Below are 15,957 nucleotides of genomic sequence, written 5' to 3' on the forward strand. Positions count from 1 at the left end.
TTCGTTTTTTTTATACTTTCGTCTACATTTTTAAATTATTTTTATTATTATATGAGATTATTCAATAAATAAAAATGAGGTTTTTATTTATTTATTTATTTTTCTATAATTAATATTCTGTAGCTTACTTTGACGTTGAGACTTTTAAATATTATTTGTAACCATACCATTATCTAAGACTTGTTTAATACTAGCCCGTTATTGTTATTAGAAATTATATGAAAAGCAATAAATAAAAAAAGGAAAATGATGATAAACTAGAATAATTTTTCATAAATTAATAGTGGTTATGTATGCTATACTATTTTACTAATAACTTGTAATTAAATGATAATGTAAAATTTATATTTTTGTTCAATTTATATTTTTTATTTTAATTCTTATACACTTAAACTAATATGTTCAATGCTTTTAAAACTTCAAAATTACATTTTTTAACAAAAAATTAATTATCAACATTAATATATATATATATATATATATATATATATATATATAATATTTTCAGTTATAGACTAGTATCAAATGTTTCTAATATTTAATTCATCTGCTGTAATGCTAGTAGTCACGGGTGGAAAGCAAACATTCATACTATTTGCTATTTTTATTTTTAAATAATTGAAATCCTTCAAATTCTTGTGAATTAGTAACATTCTTTCAAATATTATAATTTCATATTTTATAAATTCATTAAAATTTAAATTATACATATTAATGATAAAAGATTTCTAAGAAAACCTTTAAAGAATGTACACTTTTAGAATGTTCTTCACAATCACATTCTTTATTGAGTATTAACCATGTTGGTAACTTTAGACATTTTAAAGTACAGCAGTTGAATTATGATATCAGATTGGTTAATTTCTCCATATAACCTAGAAAATGTAAGGAGTAAAATAATTGTTGTGGGAATGGGGTTAGTGTAGCAAAAGAAAGCCTGGGAATGATGGAATTAGAACTCCTTTTTGTTTGTTTGGGATGAAACAATAGATAGGAATATGAAGATAAAAGGGAGTGTGATGTTGAATCTCATAACATGAATAGTGAAAGGTGGGGGGTCCTCTTCCTCCTTCTCTGTGGACCTTATACAAACAATACTAAAAACATGGTAACATGATACTTCTGGTCTGAAAATCATGGATTCTCCTAAGTCCATGTCAGCTTTTCTCCCCACACTACATTCAGGTGCTCTACTAGGTCCCTGCCCATTGAACTCATACACGCTATTCCACATGTAATCACTGTATTCTGCATACAAAAAGACAACATAAAGCGGGCAATGTGCCAACAGAATAAGGGAAATGAATCTAATATTGAAAAAAACAAATGTCAAATAATTTGTTTTTACTTTGTGTATGATTGTGTAAACCCTTTGGTTTTAAGGTATTGGGTTTCTAGATACATGAATGATTCTCACTACCAATTAGTATAGAATGTCTAAGCTATGTGAAACATGAATACAATGAAAGTTATACTCTTTTCATCCTATGTTACAATAATTTTGCTTTAAAGTTATACTAAAATTCGTTACTAAGACCTTTTTAATCACTTAGTCTTATCTTAACACATCATTTAATATTGTGATTTTTAGAACAAGAATTAATAGAGATTAAAGATAATGAGTCAGTATTTGTCTTAAAAAAAGTAAGTAGATTTTCTATGAATACAAAATTTTTAAAAAAAAAAGACAAAAAAAATCGTAACTAAAGGAATAAAACGAATAATTAAATAAATTACAAAAAAAAAAAAACACAACTGCTAGGTAGGTTCAACCGACAATGTTATAAGTTTAAGTGAACTATCAGCAATCTGTGATTGATTTGTTTGTAATAATATAAATAAATGATGACACAACATACTGTGCAAAGATTCCTTTTAAAAGAGATTGCAGTTGTAGGCAGATTGAAGGCAAAAGCAAAAGACAATAACAATCTAGCCTGAGCAACATATAGAGTATGATGATTTCTTAATGAAAATTGTACTTCTGTTTTAATTTTTAGACACGGTAAGTGATCAGTACAAAAATGTTCTTGAAATACTATTTATAAGAAGTGGGACATCTAGAAAACTAGGGTGATAACACCTAGAAACTGGGGAATTACAAATTATGTCTCCCTGCATAACTGAAATAAACTACTCTTCTATCACAGTAAGATCAAGCAAACGTTGATAAGATGTTCTTCTTCAGAGTGAATTCATCTGCTTTTGCTGGGCTGATTGACTGCTTCAAAAGACAGAAAACTTCAATCAGAGGAGTAATCCAAATTACTAACTATAGTTTAAAAGACAGATTTGGACCAATTGATTACATATCAGACCATCACACTCTTACCTAAACCTTCAATGAACAAAATCCAAGTACATCATTTACAATTTACATAATCACCAATAGTGCAGTGAAATGAAAGATGTCTTAATTGTAAATTGAAAATGTAATAAGCATTTGAATAATTGAAATTAAAAAACTTGGTTCCGTTGAAGACTCCAGCAAGAGAATTCCATTTCCATCATATCAAATTCTTTTGAAGCAAAACAACGGAAAGTACAAGGAAAGGCTTGGTCACCTTGTTTAATAAATAAGAGTAGCAAAGGGTTCTACCAATATACTCATTATCTTTATCTTGCTGTGCTATGCAGCATGGACATGACAAGAAAATAGTTTCCATTCTATTCCATTCCATGGAGTGGAACATGCTCAATAATACATTATGATATGCACTTGATTACATTAATCTCCAAAACATTTATGATATCAAACATGAGAAAGTCATCGATTACCTTCTCAAGCATGCGGTCTAGACGAAGAATTTCATTCTTTGCATAGTCCGTACCCTTTTCCATACTCTTCTTGGCAAGTTTTAAGTAGAGGCTGCCATATCTGGCCATAACAGAAGAGGACAAATGTCATAAAAACAAAGAAGTAAATCTTTATAATTAAAGAAAGAAATGGGGTAAACAATTATGGCTTCACAATAATCACAATTGAAAATAAAACCAGAGAAACCATCACATAGCGGAACGGAACCATAAAATCATTCAAACCTGGCAGCAGAACCCTTGAGCTTCTTAACTTCCTCCTCAAGCCGGGAATATACTGCCTTCTTGTCATTATCATCAGCACTCACAAACTCCTTCACCAAGCCATCCAGAGATTCTACAATACCAGCCTGCACTAAGAATAGATAGTCATTATAATGATATTATTCCAGTCTCTTTCCTTTTAATTAACATATGTGATTAACTAACTTTAGAACTAAGCTGTCCTTTCCCATCACGGTATGTACCACATTTCTCATTGATGAAGGCTACAAAGTCATCCAAACTACGACCACCACTATAATCTTCACCAGCTTTATTGCTCTTAGGGAAAAACTTCAGCGTAGGGTAGCCAGTAACACCATATCTGTATTGGAAAATTTCCAAATTAGGCACGTGTATTTCTTAAATACAATATCAACCTATTTTAAATAGGAGATAAATCAAAATGCCACCGCACTCACCTCTCAGCCAAATTCTTATACTTGTCAGCATCAACATTGGCTATAACTACTTCTTCATCCAGGTTAAATGCTGCAGCAACCTTTTCATAAGTCTGAAAATAGAAAAAACTTTATCAGGACAGGGTAGACCTTTGACATAATCACGGGCAGGTCAAGCTTATTAAGATACAATAACCATAAGCTATAATAGGAGTCTAAGGACCGAAGAACATCCTTACAGTGGCAAGAGCCTTGCAGTGACCACACCTGTAAAACATTATAAATTTATCAAGAAAAATATTGAAAATAAAAATTTAAAATGAAAAAAAAAAATCTACAGATATAATAAAGTTTTGCAGATCATCTAGGTATAGTTACCATGGTGCATAGAATTCCACCAGAACATCTTTTGTTTCATCCAAGACAACCTCATCAAAGTTATCTGGGGAGAGAATTACCACGCTGGATGGGGCAGAAGCTATCTTCACATTAGTACCTGCATTAACAAGACATTTGATATCAATGCTAAATTGAGTTAATATTATGCAAAGACATGATACAAGAATATAGAGACACTAAAAATGCCAAAGAAGTTCAAGCAACACACTATTTCTCTTACTCTCTTTACTGTTAGTGAAAATTGATTGAAAATTGTAAGCCATGAGTGGGGTTCCATAAATAAAGTGTGAAACCCACAAAATTGTGTGAATTCAATAAAATTTAGGCAATAATAAAGAGTGTGTTCAAGATTGTATGTTGCTAACATTTCTAAAAATGCAATGCAGAAAAAAGAATGAAAGACAACATCGTGAGAGCATACTACAATAGAGACAGTACTGTAGCAATAAAAGAGGAAAAAACATGAGATGGTTATTTTGTATTGCCAAATATCAGAGTCAGTTCAGATACAATACAAAGCTATAAGTGTTTTAAAACCTTTGTACTGAAAAAAAAGAAAAAAAAAACTTTATCGTTCCCGTAGACAAGCTCTCAGAAACACTTTTACCTTATAGACTCTCATTGTATTAGGTAGCGTGACCCAAAGTCATGATAATTCTGGATAATAATTTCAACCACTGTCACTCAGTAAGGCATGAATGAAACAAATTCATTTAGTTACAAACAGATGCAATGGGGTGAAGGGGTAGCTTTCTTAACACGTGCACCAAAAAAATATTACTTCAACATTCTTGAAAAAATATATTTATAAGTCCAACAATCCAGGAAAAGCAAGTTCATTAATATCTTCAAATCACCTTGCCAAATTAATAACAAAAATAATTCAAAGTATTCTAAAGGCACAACCTCAACATCAGCATTTGAATCAATTAACTCGTTACAAACCATATTTACATCTAGAAAATGGACACTGCAAGGCATTATTTATACCTGCTTCAAGGTTCACAAACGCAGCAAGGGCTTCCGCAGTCCGTGCACCTTCATACCTGGAGAAGTCAATCAAATGCGGATATCAAATGCAATGAATAGCCATGAGTTAAGAACAAGAATATTCTGACATTTTCTATGGAATAGGAAAAAAAGTGTCAAAAAAGGCAAAGTGCTCACTTTTTTGGCTGTAGAGATCCCTTGGGAAACCATTGAATGGTAGGGTAACCAGAAACCCCGTATTTACTGCAAACGCTTTTATGTTCATCACAATCCACCTATCAAAAGATACAAACTATATAAATAAACTTTTGATCCTAAAATAAAACGAAAGACAATAAAATCTAAAGCACATTAGAAAAACGCTAGCAACCAACCTTCGCAATCAAAACCGACTTCGTTTTCCTGAAACTCGTTCCGAGTTGTTCGTACTCCGGGGCAAGCTTTTTACAATGTCCACACCTGACATGGAAAACACAATTAGATTCCACAATTCACAATGATATAAGCAATCAAATGGAGGCGCGTGAGGTTAGAGAATCGCGATTCACACATACCAAGGGGCGTAAAACTCGACGAGAGCGGCACGATCCTTGCCAACCTCGTTGTCGAAGGTGTTCTGGGTGAGTGCAACGACGTCGTCGGCTGAAGCCGATGAGAGAAAAATCATGAGCGTTACGGCGGCAACGGCCACCGTCATCCTCTTAGTGGAGCTCCACATTGTTCGCTCAGTTTCCTCGTCGATCTCTGATGATGTTTTTATGTGTTTCGTAACTATGTGAAAGTTCTCGCTACCCTCTCTGTCACTACTCTCAACTTTTCATTTTCCCCTCTTCTCCCCTCGGATTTGCTTTTCTCTAAGTTTTCTGTTTTTTATTTCTTCTCCTCCATCTAAATAAATACAATTAAATCAAGAGAAAAAAAACTTAAATATAATTTATTATGTTAAGAAAGTAAATATATTCATTTCTTATTTAACGTGACTATATTTTTTTTTATAAAAAATGAATAAATATGTAAGACCTAAAGACATATGTTTAGGCTCAGTACATTTTATGATTGAATAACTAAAGCTTTAGATTTTTGCTAGCAATATACATGTTTAATCTGCCTTAAATGTTTGATACACATATAATTGATTCAATAAAAATATGTCATGTTATGTATTCATATAGCATGTCTTAATTTCAAGTTGATAATTATGATAGTTTAAAGTGTTGGCGATTTATGAAATTACCAGTGATAATATTTATTTTAAAATACTTTTTTGCATAAATGCAATAATGAATATGATTTTTACTATTTTAATTTTTTACTATTTTAATTTTTTACTAGATTTTTCGTATGTATCGAATGATCTTTGTTTCCTTGAGGTTACCCTTTCTAAATGTGTTAGAAGGTCTGAATAAACACTTTGATCTTAAAGTTAGATTATAATTATTTAAGTACTTAAAATAAATGTTGCCTGTTAGCGTTGTGCTTTCTTTATGCAAATTTGGGATGAATTTTTGTTTTTTCTTTAATATTTAGATTGTGGGCAAATTCAGTTTTTTATGACTCACTACTTAATGGGTGATTTAATGATTGTTATAACATTAATTAATGGAACAAGTTTTTAAAAATTAATACATCAAAGTACGAAAAAAAAAAATTACTCACCACACTTTTCACACACTTGTGTGTAACAAAAGATAATGACAAAATTAGTATTTTCTTTTTCAGAAAAAACCATCATAACTTCAATAATTTTTAGGTATTGAGTCATCAATTTCCATTTTTTTTAAATATATAAAAGAAATCAAATAAAAATTAAATAAAGTTTACTGTTCTTTAAAAAAAGTTGAGTTTTGTAAATTTAATATTAATTTATAACTGTAAAGTAATCTTATAATCTATTAAAAAGTTAATTGATTAAAATAAATAAAATATTAAATTTATAATTTTAATTACATAGTAAAATATAATATCATAGTAAATAAAAACACATCCACAAACCAGAATAAACTAATACATTTAAAAAAATTAAATTCGTAAACAATTTAAAGTATTAATTCATTTACTCCATACAATTAGTTAGACCAATTATAAATTTTTTACTCTCAAAATGTTTGTGCATTAAATTAGATTCAAATATTGTTGAATTGGACTCAAAAGTTTTGCATCTATTAAATAAATCTTTATACATTTTAATCTTTTAATACTCGAGTTTTATCCATCTCATGATAGAATTTATGTTCATTTCATGTGATAATATTAGCTCATTATCACTTGCTAAAAATATTTTCTTCCAAACCAAATTTCACGATAGGAACCTTCATCAATTCTCACTACTTAAATATTTTCCTTTGTGCGAGTTCAAATAGTAAGTAGAGTTTGAATAATTTCTTAATTGAATCCTCATTTAATACTCCTTAAGTTCAACTAGACAAAATACTTTCATCCTATAAAATTATTTCACTTTCATCATGTTACATTCAAATACATCATGTTACTCATAAAGAACTATGATCACAATTATATCTAGAAGCAATTCAATCTCATTCATTTTTACCATTTATACATCACATATATTTTCAAACCAATATTTCTCAAAAACCAATTAAACATGCATTTTAAAACTCATTTTTCATTGAGTGACACCTTTGCTCACCTAGAGAGCAGGTATCAAAAGAAAATCCTCAAAAATTCACCTAGCGAGTGTTTCAGTCAATGAATAAAACCTCTGGAAACAATTTTCACAAATTCGTCTAGTGAGCCTTATCTCGCTCAACGAGTGAAACTTCCTTGCCTCTATGACTTTAATTTGAAATGTTCTTGCTCAACGACTAAATCATTCACCTAGTGAGTGATACCTTATTTGCATCTACAACTTTATAAATTATGCTCTCGCTCATCGAGTGAAACACTCACATAATGAGTTTGTATATTTAGAGGCCGTAACAAATATTTAAATATGTTCAATTGGCCTCAATGAGTATTTGTCTTCCCTTTCACAAGTCCAAACAAATTATCTGAGTTTAAGATAATAAAATTTAAATCCAATTGATCTAAATTTACATATTTGTACTCAAATTTCTCATCAATCAACACATATAATTTTCCTCACTTACCAATTTAATAATTTCACCATTTACACCGATAATAAATAAAACCAAAGCATATGCACAATTCAACCACCCACACTCAAAAATTCATCATCCATTTCATTCAACAATCATAACAAAATTAAAATATCTACTTCTCCTTACTTAGATACATGCTTTTAAAGTCAAATTGTATTTAAGAGAAGGCTCTATGTAACACCCCAATTTTGGGATGCCATGATTATGAGTGAAATTTTAAAATCATAATACCATTGCAGAAATCCAAATTCAACAAGTCTTTACGATTGAAGAAAAATAACCAAAATTCTAATTTAATTATAAAATAAAACTCCATATAAAATAGTTTATTCAAGCGACCGTAAATTCTCTAACTCTCTCAATCCACTCGTCACGCTATACAACATTCGAACTAACTGCATGATCATCTGCTTCCATATAAAAATGATCATCGTAGGTGAAAATCACGACCACAACATGTAAGGGTGAGCTAATAGAAATATCATAACATACAACATAACATATTCATATTAAACAAAGAGTAAGATAACCATAAAAACATATTTCATCACAACATTAACATCATAACCAAATCATTCATGAACTAATGTCGTTTCCTTGCATTGTGTTGTCATCTTCCATCGCAACTTCGGACCTATCTTCCCGACTTCTCAAGGACTAACGAGTAAAAACACTAATACTACGTGCACCGGTGCACTATACTCAACACGAGCCGAAGCCATTGGGCGAAACATCTAACCCTCTCGAGTCCTCGCGCAAGAGGAAGGATGACACTCGAATCTGTGTCTCTACACGAGACTCAACATCCCTAACATAGCGTAGTATAAAAAGCTCAAACATGACTAAACACAGTACAAGAAAATAACAGTTTCATAATCGCATCACAAATCAATACAAAATCTCACAATCAACCAAAACAAGCAAGGTCAACTCCCTTACAACATCATCATAAATTGATCAATGCATTCAGAATAATACCAAAATAAACACCAATTTAACTCAATTAATCATGGACATATACAAACAAGATAAGAAAGAAAATAAGAAAGCAATAAATCAAGAATCAAGAATAAAGAAATCAAGGATGTAACCAATCATGAATGTAAGCTCCTCTTACCTTGGCCAATACTGAGACTTTATCTACACCCTAAGGATCGCAACAAATCTCCCTTTGCACTAATGTTTTCTACCTTTAATCATTTTCTTCTCTCCAAAAATGTTTCTCTCTTTTTATTTTTCTAATAACGAGAGTTTCTATATAAATATGAGGTGTCTAATATAGTCACAACTATATGTGAGATTAATTTTTCTTGTGTGGAGTATACACGTAGGGTATTCTATTTATAATAAAACACATAAGAAGTAAAAACAACCAATTAAGATAAAAGATATAGATAAAATAAAATAAATTTATCTTTAACTTAATTAATTCTGATAAGTCCTTATATAATATATTATATCTTAATATTTTTATTCTAATTAATTATGATAAGTCTATCAATAATATATATTATTATTATCTAACCATAATATCTAATTATATATAATAATATCTCAATATATCTTTTTAATTAACTATATAATAATATTCAAGAATATCTTTTAGAATATATAACAATATCTAATAATATCCTTTTCTAATAATAATATTTTTTTAGTCCAAATATTATATGCCGTATTTTCTTTCAACTACTTTTTAAAATAACAACTAAATCTTTAAAAAGATTTATATAATATCTTGTTATTAAATTTCCACATTATTTAGTTTACATATTTTTCCTTTCTACACCCCTATTTTGATTTTTTGCACCTGATTAATAAAAGTAAATGACATTTTTTGCCCATAAGTCAATAATGCAAATTTTCAAACAAAAACATCAAAGTCATAAGACTACCTTATTTCTAATATTCTTATTTTTTTTTCGAATCTTACACGCTACCTCACAAAGGTTGTTCTAGTTACACACGAGAACTCTCATCAACAATCATAACACACCCTTATAGTCATAACCTAACATATATTCACCTTGAGCACTTTAAACATTTTATGCAAAACCCTTATCCCTCCATAAGCAACAAATTCACTAATGTGACTCAAAAGAAGAGTAAAAGATAAAGTTACTATACTTAAAACTTTGATCGAATAGAATTATAAACATCACTGCCATGAGTAATATAATGTACATCGATTCTCAAACAAATGAAACATGATGTCAAGAACACATAGAAAATAATAATAAAAATTTGAAGTTGTAAAAAAAAACAATCCTTATAAAATAAAATTCAACTAATAAAAAATTCTATTTATAATTTTATTTTTAATAATAAAATAATAAAATATTATCTTTTAATATCACTAGTGCTCATCATATCATTATAAAAAAGAAAAAAATATTGAACTACTCTTGCTTTTTTTTTCTCTTTCGTCAACAAATTTTCAATAATTTAGACTTGAGAAATAAAAATGAATTATTTTAAAAGTACGCTTAAAAAAACACTTTTAAGTTTATAGACTAAACAAATACTATAAATTTTGGAAGACTATGAATGAAAATCATCTCGAAGACCTTAAAATATTAAATTAAGATTCAAGAATCGAAATAGATTTTTTATTTTATTTTGAAGAAATAAAAGAAGATTTAATCTAAACTTTAGGAACTAAATAATATTTACATGTAGAATGACAATGATATCGAACGAAAATATGATAAATGTGCAATTTATGAGTGGTAAGACGAAGGAAAAAAATATTTACATTTTGTGTTATTTACATTATTTTAATCTTAAATATGATTTAAATATTCGTTAAGTCTCTTTGAGTGTTTTGTTTTCAGTCCTTTAAATTAAAGATCACTTTTAAATTTCTAAAATTCAGAAAATGATTTTTTTTTGAGATTTGTAATTAACCACCCAATATTATACTTCAAAATATTTTTTAAATGTAAATAATCTACACAAATTTTGTCCTATCATCTAATTGTAAAAATATCATATCAATAATAATTTTTAAATATTATTTTTATCATTTTTTTAATCTTAAATATGATTTAAATATTCGTTAAGTCTCTTTGAGTGTTTTGTTTTCAGTCCTTTAAATTAAAGATCACTTTTAAATTTCTAAAATTCAGAAAATGATTTTTTTTTTAGATTTGTAATTAACCACCCAATATTATACTTCAAAATATTTTTTAAATGTAAATAATCTACACAAATTTTGTCCTATCATCTAATTGTAAAAATATCATATCAATAATAATTTTTAAATATTATTTTTATCATTTTTTTAATTAAATATTTGTATGCTTTAATAAAATATATAATTGTGAGTGTTCACTTTTAAAATGTAATTACGTTGCTTAATCATTGATTAGACAACGTAAACTTCTAATTGAAAGGGGTGTTGCGAGAATCGAACTCGCGACCTCTCGCACCCGAAGCGAGAATCATACCACTAGACCAAACACCCTCCTTTTGGCTATTCACAATTTATATTTCAAATTTGTTCTTCCTCTCCCCACTTAAACTAGGGTTTCATATCATCGTAATGTGCCCTTTATTTCAATCAATTATCAAATAGCTTCGGTGATCATTGTAACTGCCTCTGCATTTGGTTTTCATTTATTTGCTTGTATCAATGTCTAACACCAGCAACAATGTAAGTGCAGAATTTTGGAATCTCCCCGTTTCATCTCCACAATCCGTAGATGGTTTCGGAAGATTATTTTTTGTTTCTCTGATTGTCTACATATTTGACTTGAATCAGGTCGTTGGAGTTGACAACACATTCAGAAGAAAATTTGATCGAGAAGAGTACCTGGAACGAGCACGGGAGCGCGAGAGACAGGTGCGTTGGTGTTTCTTCTATACCCTTTTTTATGCTTCTGATTTTAAAATAATTTAGGTTGCTTAATTTTTCGTGTTTGTGTGTTTGATTTTGAACAGGAGGAGGAGGGTCGATCGAAACCTAAAGGTAAGTTACCTAATTCGTATTGAAGTTGGAGTTATGTTTGCTTGAGTGACAACTACAACATCCTATTGGTGCAGCTAAAGGTCCTCCCGTTCAGAGGAAGCCCTTGAAGCACAGAGATTATGAAGTGGACCTGGAATCTCGCTTGGGCAAGACTCAGGTATGTTAGTGTCAACAGTGATTACTAAGTTCAATGCTCTAATCTAAATGAGTTTCAAACATCTATACAGTATTCTGTTAAATATATAACCATTGCATATTGTAGGTCACCAGGGGTAACATCCACTGGTACCAAAATTTTATCACATAATCCTGCTATTCTGCTGTACTGACAACTTGCAAACTTTGCAGGTTGTTACACCGGTTGCACCACTAAGTCAGCAGGTACTTGCTTTTAACTTTTTCGTATTTGTTTTTCGTATTTGTATTCTGGCACTTTTGGATTAGAAAAAAGGTTGTTCTTTGCTCATTTTGATTTCTGGCCAAGTTTAAATTCTTCTTGTTGATCTTAGTTTCTTTTTTTAGGGGGATATGTTGTGTGTTTAGGACGAGAGTCATTTAGTTACACACAGGTACACTTTTTTAAAATGTATTTCAAAATTTTCTAGTTACATGTTGAACTTAAGTGATAACGTTTTTGTTTCATTCATGCCTAGTGATGCATAAGTCGTGTGTTTTGACGTAACACATGTCCTTAAAAATTAATAATTGCCATAATTCTGGCTGTTAATTTCCAGGAGAGCAAGACATTACTGAACTCTCCTTAGTAAAGCACTGTTAGAAATCTATGCAATTGTGACACTCACAAATGATTCCCATTCTTTTTTCTTTGATCCATAACCAATGCGAATGCCTTTTGGTGCACAATTTGCCTATGATATCCAGGTTTAGTTAAATAAAACATATTCGCTGAAAATGGACATCTTCACTGCCTCTTGCATAGGGAAATTTTCACCCTTGTGATGTGGTTGTTAGTTGTATATATGTTTGTTAGTTGTGTATATGTGCCAAGGGATACTTGGTATAGGACTTATTAAATGATTTCACAGTTTTTGTTTGCTATCTGGATGACCTTTTTGTTTCACCGATGATTTACAATATTTGGATTTAATTATATTTATTGTAGGCTGGATACTACTGCTCAGTTTGTGAGTGTGTAGTTAAGGACTCTGCAAACTACTTGGATCATATTAATGGAAAGAAACGTATGTAGTCTTTTTGCCATGCTCCTCTAATTTTTCTATGTAATTGCTTTAAGTGCCTGTTGTTCGCTCATATTTATTATATTGTTGTCCCTTAGATCAAAGAGCTTTGGGCATGTCTATGCGAGTAGAACGTGCTTCTCTCAAACAGGTGCAAATTAAGATTGCCTTCTATTAGCTATGAAGTTAAATGATAAATTCCATACCTTTGTGTGTCATTTAGTTTCTACAGTTATATATGTTCCTCTGCACGTAGTAAATCTTTTAATGGAACAGGTCCAGGAAAGATTTGAAGTTCTTAAGAAACGGAAAGATGTTGGTAGCTTCACAGAGCAAGGTAAGACATTGGATTGGAGAAGGGTTGACTGTTATTTCCATAGAACCAGGCAACTTTAAAGTCAGTGTCTAATTTTTTCTGCATGGCCTGAAATTGTAGAAGTTTAACTGATCTTTCGTTTCAGTGATGGGTTTTGAACTAAAATTGAGGGAATCATATAACAATGTGGTAATTTTAAATGATTAAACATATGATTCCTTAAATACTAATGTTTTCTATGGTCTGATTTTTTAGGAGAGTAATATGTTTGCTAAACTTATTCATGTGAAATTGTCAAAAGATTTGGCAGCTTCTCCACACCATAGTGCAGCACTGTTTAAGATGGACTTGATTCTTGAATATGGAAAATAACTTCTATTTTTTCACAGATCTTGATGAACGGATTTTAAAACAACAACAAGAAGAGGAAGAAAAAAAACGTCTACGAAGAGAAAAGAAAAAGGAAAAGGTAAGACTCTGTGTACAGTTGAATAAGCCTTTTTGTCATCCTCCCCGTACCATCAAAGTAAATGTTTCTTTATGTCATTTACTTGTTTTAGCATTTAATAATTACATCCATCTTTCTAATAATGATTTATAATGTTATCTTAACAAATGAATATTGCTTTTTATTTCTCACAACTCAGTGTTAAATTTTTGAATTCAGAAGGAAAAAGCAGTGGAAGAACCTGAAATTGATCCTGATGTTGCTGCCATGATGGGGTTTGGAGGTTTCCGGTCATCCAAGAAGTGATAACATTCTGCATGCGGGATGAATTGTATGAGATTTGGAATATTTATTTCACATTGGTAAGCTGAATCCTATATCTTCCATGCTCAATCTGAGAGGCATAAGCGGAATAATGGAACAGTGGATCCCAAACAGTAGTATGCTTGGTGATATTCGATCATGTGCTTCGGTTGATTCATGTATATTTCTTCTGATGGCTAACCTGATGTATTATACAGACAGAGCTCGGTAATTGTCTTTTCCTCTATGTTCGAACCATAGTGGGGGAGTCAACCGCCGTAGCTAACGAAATTAAATATAGACATTCGATTCAATCTGGGTTGTTACTGTTTTTTGGGTGTAGTTGTTTTTATTGAAAATAGAAATATAACTACAATTTTCTGCATTATCTTTGGTTATACAATACTTGTTGGCCAGGATACTCGAACCTGCATGCACTTGCCATGGTCATGCGTTCTAATTCCATTGACTTTTGGTACACAAATTTAGGGGAGTTTTCTTTTTTCTTTTTAGGGTGATCATACACAAACATTAAAATTTTCATTTAACACCCTTCTAACATCTATAACATACTATTTTTATTTTAAAATATAAAAAAAATTATGATAAAGTAATTAAGTATAAATACTATTTTTTTATGAAGTGTGGGAAAGTGATAGGAAAAGAGAGGTGTATATGTAAATTTTTCTCTCTTTTTAATGTGTTTGTAAAGAAAAATCTAAGTGGAAAACAGAGATAATTATATTTGTAACAACTGCATTTTTTTTAATGAAAACTGTATATTGTTAGTAAAATAGTTGGTCAGTAAATGTTAATTTAAGATGGAGTCCGGATGAGAAATTTTGGTAAGTTGAAGTTTTAAATATTTGAATTATACATACTATTTTAAATTTTTTGGCTTTTTAACTGCCATATTTGAATACACTTTTAATTTTTAATTTTTGAAAAATGTATTTTCATTTCTATTGCATTAAAAAAATAGAATATATATTTTTAAATTTTAATTTTAATGTTCAAACTTGTGCAAATAAATATTAGGTAATTTTAAATATTAATAATTATAATTACTGTAAAATAATCTTTAATACATAATATTTTTACATCAATATCAATAATATTGTTAGATAAGAGATGTATAGAAGGGAGTAAGAATATAATTTAAATATTTTCATTTTATGAAAGAAAAATACATATTCTGAAATTTTAATTATTCCATTTACTAAAAGAATAAAGAATAATAATAGTGAAAGTCCGTCCTATATGAAGTTAGTCATCATTAGTAGATTATTTGCGTGTCATCCTTTTGATTCAAAATATGATGATAGTAAACTTATATCATAATTTTATTTATAGATATAATAAATATATTTAGGGTAGAACTTTTGTAATTGAGTAGGGCCACTGATAATTATCTGAAACAGCACTGTATCTGTTAATGCCACTGTTTCCATTATGCATGCAGTGCAAGTTTTTGCATGAGGTAATTTAATCCTTGGTCCTTGTTTAAGCAAGTAATTTCATTTTGAATCTGAAACAAATCCAAGAGCCAAAGACAAACAACATTTTTATGTTTAACCTTTTATGTAAAACCAAACAAGATTACAATAATGAAGTTTTGGCGTGCATTAAGAAAGTCCTTTCTACGTTACTTGTACCCCCAAAACAGTGCTAGGACCTCGAGTTTATGATGATTATAACCGAAAGCTAGGAATTTAACTGTGTCTCCAGATTCGA

General features: G+C 29.9%; 2 protein-coding genes and 1 non-coding gene across 3 annotated transcripts; 1 reads left to right on the forward strand and 2 right to left on the reverse strand.

The window, feature by feature from the left end:
- Positions 1 to 1,933: 1,933 nt before the first annotated feature.
- LOC108327836 (probable protein disulfide-isomerase A6) lies at positions 1,934 to 5,729 on the reverse strand. The gene is made up of 11 exons (XM_017561557.2): positions 5,423 to 5,729; positions 5,243 to 5,327; positions 5,046 to 5,143; positions 4,869 to 4,924; positions 3,858 to 3,975; positions 3,719 to 3,746; positions 3,501 to 3,592; positions 3,247 to 3,403; positions 3,043 to 3,167; positions 2,779 to 2,878; positions 1,934 to 2,221 (listed from the first exon to the last, which is right to left on the reverse strand). The coding sequence occupies exons 1-11, from the start codon at positions 5,584 to 5,586 to the stop codon at positions 2,156 to 2,158; spliced, it is 1,089 nt and encodes a 362-aa protein (XP_017417046.1). The 5' UTR covers positions 5,587 to 5,729; the 3' UTR covers positions 1,934 to 2,155.
- Positions 5,730 to 11,381: 5,652 nt separating this feature from the next.
- Positions 11,382 to 11,453, reverse strand: TRNAP-CGG (transfer RNA proline (anticodon CGG)). The gene has a single exon. It is a non-coding gene; the product is annotated as a tRNA-Pro (tRNA).
- Positions 11,454 to 11,497: 44 nt separating this feature from the next.
- Positions 11,498 to 14,537, forward strand: LOC108327922 (uncharacterized). The gene is made up of 10 exons (XM_017561657.2): positions 11,498 to 11,642; positions 11,751 to 11,831; positions 11,930 to 11,957; positions 12,032 to 12,114; positions 12,306 to 12,338; positions 13,081 to 13,159; positions 13,255 to 13,307; positions 13,433 to 13,493; positions 13,862 to 13,941; positions 14,140 to 14,537. The coding sequence occupies exons 1-10, from the start codon at positions 11,622 to 11,624 to the stop codon at positions 14,224 to 14,226; spliced, it is 606 nt and encodes a 201-aa protein (XP_017417146.1). The 5' UTR covers positions 11,498 to 11,621; the 3' UTR covers positions 14,227 to 14,537.
- The last annotated feature ends 1,420 nt before the right edge of the window (positions 14,538 to 15,957 follow it).

Source organism: Vigna angularis, chromosome 2 (assembly GCF_016808095.1).
Source record: "Vigna angularis cultivar LongXiaoDou No.4 chromosome 2, ASM1680809v1, whole genome shotgun sequence".
NCBI classification, from domain to species: Eukaryota; Viridiplantae; Streptophyta; class Magnoliopsida; order Fabales; family Fabaceae; genus Vigna; species Vigna angularis.

What these genes read in the sequence shown, in the direction of transcription:
- LOC108327922 (XM_017561657.2), top strand. Translation starts at nt 11,622, where the DNA reads ATGTCTAACACCAGCAACAAT. An exon ending in TGGTAGCTTCACAGAGCAAG is followed by an intron (nt 13,494 to 13,861) that starts GTAAGACATTGG and finishes ATTTTTTCACAG; the next exon opens with ATCTTGATGAACGGATTTTA. An exon ending in GAGAAAAGAAAAAGGAAAAG is followed by an intron (nt 13,942 to 14,139) that starts GTAAGACTCTGT and finishes TTTTGAATTCAG; the next exon opens with AAGGAAAAAGCAGTGGAAGA.
- LOC108327836 (XM_017561557.2), bottom strand. Translation starts at nt 5,586, where the DNA reads ATGTGGAGCTCCACTAAGAGGATGACGGTGGCCGTTGCCGCCGTAACG. An exon ending in GGATCTCTACAGCCAAAAAA is followed by an intron (nt 4,925 to 5,045) that starts GTGAGCACTTTG and finishes TGACTTCTCCAG; the next exon opens with GTATGAAGGTGCACGGACTG. An exon ending in GTTTGTGAACCTTGAAGCAG is followed by an intron (nt 3,976 to 4,868) that starts GTATAAATAATG and finishes TTGTTAATGCAG; the next exon opens with GTACTAATGTGAAGATAGCT.